Source organism: Notolepis coatsorum (genome assembly GCF_963971535.1).
Source record: "Notolepis coatsorum genome assembly, chromosome: 10".
NCBI lineage: Eukaryota > Metazoa > Chordata > Actinopteri > Aulopiformes > Paralepididae > Notolepis > Notolepis coatsorum.
Genome location: NC_140174.1, coordinates 31,489,254 through 31,494,253, shown reverse-complemented (window position 1 = coordinate 31,494,253; position 5,000 = coordinate 31,489,254). Strand labels below are relative to the sequence as shown.

At 41.0% G+C, this 5,000-nt stretch overlaps 1 protein-coding gene across 1 annotated transcript in view; it reads right to left on the bottom strand.

Annotated features, from left to right (window-relative positions):
* antxr1c (ANTXR cell adhesion molecule 1c) overlaps positions 1-5,000 on the bottom strand; it is a gene marked incomplete at its 3' end in the record, with an annotated part of 67,772 nt that overhangs the window by 10,368 nt on the left and 52,404 nt on the right. Inside the window, exons 16-17 of the mRNA XM_084322988.1 lie at positions 2,316-2,483; positions 185-265 (exon numbers count right to left, since the gene is read on the bottom strand). Coding sequence (XP_084179114.1) covers positions 185-265; positions 2,316-2,483 — 249 coding nt within the window. The remainder of the gene's footprint in view (positions 1-184; positions 266-2,315; positions 2,484-5,000) is intronic.

Genomic DNA, 5,000 nt, shown 5'->3' with positions numbered 1-5,000 from the left:
ATGGACAGATTGAGAGGAGGAGAGGGAGGGAGGGAGAGAGACTATAATATAAGAGAGAAGATTGAATAAGCTTGAGGCTCTTATATATAAGGAGGAAGGGAGCCATGGGGTGGAGGAAGGAGGAACAGAGGGAGGTGTTGGGGCTTTTAATGTACATCCCACGATGCACTGCTGTGATACTCACATGATCTCCGGGCTGGGGCCTCATCAGAGAGACCTGGTCGTAACCGCGGCGAAACAGAGCCCAGATCGCATCCAGTTTACCCTGCAGTGGTGGAGAGAGGGGGGGGGGGGGTTAGTATGATGCAGCCTCCCAGCCTGGACCTATTATCAACGATGGTGTATATAATGGAGCCCATATGGATTCTGGTTCAGACCTGTTAACAATATGAGAGTATAAACCTCATTTGGGTGTGAGAGCGTAACCTATCATTTTATGGCTCCACTAAATCAGTGCTCCGTTCGTTGTCTCTGGAGCAGACCCAGATTTCACATCCAGGTGACATCACACATTAAAATGTTCTCTCTCTCTCTCTCTCTCTCTCTCTCTCTCTCTCTCTCTCTCTCTCTCTCTCTCTCTCTCTCTCTCTCTCTTTCCGATTTCCATCTTTAGGAGTGAGTGGCGCGTGTTCGCAAGATATTGCATGAACACCCCTCCGGGGCACTACAGGATAAATCCTTAAAACGGGTGGCATTCCCCTTTAATTAAGATACTGTAAACTAGTGTCTCCAGAGCCGGGCCTGTTTCTCAGAAGACACAGTGCCCCATTCAAGTCAAGGTAGCACTGTGTCAATATAGTAGTAAGTACCGCAATTACTGCATGAAAGACCTCTGCGATTAAACACAGAGCCATATTGTGCTGCGTGATAAAAAAGGACAAAGACTCCATTCTACTGTAGACAAACAAAGTTAGCTACTGCGCATGAGGCCAAGTAATAAGTAATAAGCCAAACACTAACACATTATGTGTCTATTAGGAGAATGAGACAGGAGAATGGGTTATTTAAAGAACCACACCTAACCTATTATATGCTAGTCGTGAGTGAGACCAAATACCAGTAAGAGATAACACCCTTTCAAGTTAAATTGTTATATCTACCACCGTCGACTAAAAACACACTTCTTCAATCAATAAAAAAACTACTAATCTTTGTCTAGTCTTTTACTATTATGCACTTTGCTACTAAGGAATCTACCTACTACTGCCTATACTACTACCTACTATGATAATATGTCTATAATACTACCTACTATGCTAATATACCTATACTACTACCTACTATGCTAATATGCCTATACTACTACCTACTATGATAATATGTCTATATTACTACCTACTATGCTAACATATCTATACTACTACATACTATGCTAATATGTATATAAGATAAGATAAGATATTCCTTTATTGATCCCCTTGGGGAAATTCAGGCATCATAGCAGCATGGGGGAGGGGGGAGGGGGGGGGGGGTACAGGTAGTAGAAGACATACAGGTCACAGAATTATAGTACAGTGGAGAAGTAAAAAATAAAAATAGAATAAAAAGGCAGTGTAAACAATATACAATATAGTTAACTCTGGACATGCGCATATGGGCAACAAGGTGCGAGATGTATGCCCTCTCAGTTATTTTGCCCTAAAATAAATATATACTACTACCTACTATGCTAATAATATTATGTCTATATTATTACCTACTATGCTAATATGTCTATACTACTACCTACTATGCTAATATATCTATATTACTACATACTATCCTACTAAGTCTACTACTACTTACTATGCTAAGTCTATACAACTATGCACTAAGACTGTAACACTCAGGTTCCACACTGTTTGACGAACAATCTTACTGACCCTTAGCTGCCAGAGTCGTACCCTTCCTGCTGACTTGTTGTACAGAACTTGTAAGTGGCTTTGGATGAAAAGCATCAGCTAAATGACTGAATCTAAATGTACAGGATTTTATTTGAACTGGTTTAAATTCTGATAGCTGGTTTGAACTGGCTGAAACTCAAGTTGTCTTGCTAAATTGGGTGATTCAAGTAGCAACAGACGACAGATGTTAATTAAAATCAACCTTTTGGAATTATTCACTGTGAACCAAATACCAGTATTCTACTATTCTTGCACTCAGAGTGTAACACTCAAGTTCAACACTGTTTGACGAACAATGCCACTGACCCTTAGCTATCAGAGTTGTACCCTTCCTGCTGACTTGTTGTACAGAACTTGTAAGTCGCTTGGGATAAAAGCGTCAGCTAAATGACTAAAGGTGAAATGTGAACGTGAGACTGAGGTTGTCTTTACCTGTATGGGCGTGTACCACTTCCTGTCCTGTGGCGGTTTCTTGTTGTGGGCCTTCTTGGGTTTGGGCTCAAATGGCTCAAACTCCTGATCTGGCATTTTCACCACAGCGTTCTTGGGCTTCTCTAACTTGGCCCCCTCCTCCGTGGAACCCTTCCCCCCCCAGCGCACCTAGAGGGCAAAGGTCAGAGAGGAGTTGTTAATGACGTGTAGTAGGGCTGGGCGATATAACGATAACGATAAATATCGCGATATATTTGAATAATCGATATCGAATATCGAAATAAAAAAAAATCGAAAAATCGTTTTTTTTTTTTTTTTTTTTTTTTTTTACCTGCAACAGGGCAGTTTTAAAACCAGAGACAGTGGACAGACTTGTCTTTCTTGCCTGCAACTTAAAGTAATGGCTTTGCTTGTCCAAATGACAATACTGACCAAATTCAGATTTCATTTTCTCTTGTCCATTTATTTTGTTTGCTTTCTAATTTAAAATACATTTTGAAACCGTCTGTACACAGTAGGCTATGTGTGCTAGCAGAACTAGACTCCAGTCACGAGTCACAGTGCACATGTGCGGTGGTTTGTCCACCAAAAAAGCGCCAAAAGATCGAAAATAAACGAGCAGAGCCAGAACTGTTCAACTCCTCTGGAGCCACAGCCAGCAGAGAAGCCGGTTTACTTTAGCTTTTAAACCAGCTGCAGCCTGAGAACTGGAGTGTGAGGGGATGTAACACTAAAGATGGCGGCAATGACAAAGAATTGCTGCAAAATAAACATACATCTGTTGTTAAAAAAAAATTAAAAAAAAAATGTTTTTTTTTCTTTTTTTTTAAAATTTTTTTTATACTTATAACAATTCGATAATTATCGATATCGAGAAATAAAATAAAATTATCATATCGTTATCGCGATATAATTTTTTTCCATATCGCCCAGCCCTAACGTGTAGTAGTTTTGTATCCAGACTGGCACCGGTGCGTACCATGCATTCAAAACCTCAGAAATCCTCCTGGATAAAATATTAGGGATTACAGAAATAGTAACACTATAGTCATCACTAAGTGTGTCTGACTCTTAAACCACCTAACCTGCATGGACTATATAACGCATGACGTATATCATGCCAGTTAGGGTACCTTGTGTATACTGCACCTGTGTATACTGTTTACTTTACTTTACTTACTAATAGTATATATTACGATTCTAATCCTTTATTGCCCATATTTTCTTTTTTTATCCACTTTTTCTCCTTATTTTCTATTTTTCTCCCATCCCAATTTCGCTGTTTCCAATTATCCCCTCTCCTGTCTTGAACGTTGCTCGCATATGCCCCCCACAGGTCGGTCGTAGGGAGGATAGAAGCCTTGCATCACGTGTCCCCTCCGGTACACAAGGAGGCAGCCTGTCACATCTTTTCACCTGCCAGCGCGGACTCTCATTGGTGAGGTGTAACGTGTGGGAGGCTCACACTACCCCCGCTACTTCCTGTCTCTGCTGTGCAGGCGTCCCCCAACCGACCTGTAGGAGTCGTTGTCCACAACGTCCAGATTACCACCCATCAACTTCCACCCGCTGACTCTGCCAATCGAGCCAGTATGACGGCCGGCCCAAGCCGGAGGCAACGCCGACAGCCGGATTTGAACCCGGTGTCTCTTGCGTTGGTGACGAGCGCAATGTCCGCTGCGCCACCCAGCCGTTTATTGCCCATATTTATTGTAACGTATAATATAACCGATAGGGCATACAGACCCTCAGCTGCACCTTTGTTTACACTGTTTAATTTCTATTTATTCAGAGTTAATATTGCTTACGCTGTTTATTTGGATCTTTATTATAATTGTATCGCCTGTATTTATGTCTTTCTACTATTTCTCTCATTGTTGTCCAGAAACTGCTAAAAACCAGTCACAGAGCCGCGCTGTTTGTTTTGGTTGGTCCAATCCATTGCTGTGATGCACACGGGTGTCCTGCTTTATGAAGTGACTACGGTCCGGTCCAGGCAGACTCGTCACTTCCTGTAGTACAGTAGTAGTAGAAAAGGTATGATAGTATGAAGTAGAGGTCTATGACTATGTTTAATGTGGAGTTTTATGACTCGGGTAGTCTCAATATGTATCATGTCAGTGTAATGTGCTGTAAGTGATATAAATTTACTTTACTACGACGACAAATACCGTATTGTGCTAAATAGAAGACTCTGAAAGAATCTGAAAAAGGGGTGTCGTCTTATTTCCGGGGATCTAGACTTTTAAATGTCATTATATATTCATATATATTTCATTATATATTCACAACAACAGATTGTGCCAAAAATGAGTCAAGGTATTTCTCTCTGTATCTGCCTCTCCTTCTCACACGCAGCCTACAGTGACAGGTGCAAACTAAAAACACACACGACAGGCACCTGGAGAGATGGAGAGACACAGCGACCAGCTCGAACAAAGTGGCTCAAAAGTTAACAAACAACAGAGGAGGAGTTACGATGACAATTTTAAGATCATGGTGATCAAGCAGAGTCATCAAAACAACTGTCGAGCAGCCAAGAAATATGATGTTAGAGTGTCATGTTAGAAGATGACGAACCAAAAAAGACCGCTTTAGACATGCAAACAGTCCGATTTTAATCAAATGAAAAAAAAAAACAGCCTATTATTTTATTCAATGTGTTTTTCTTATAAAAGTCCCATA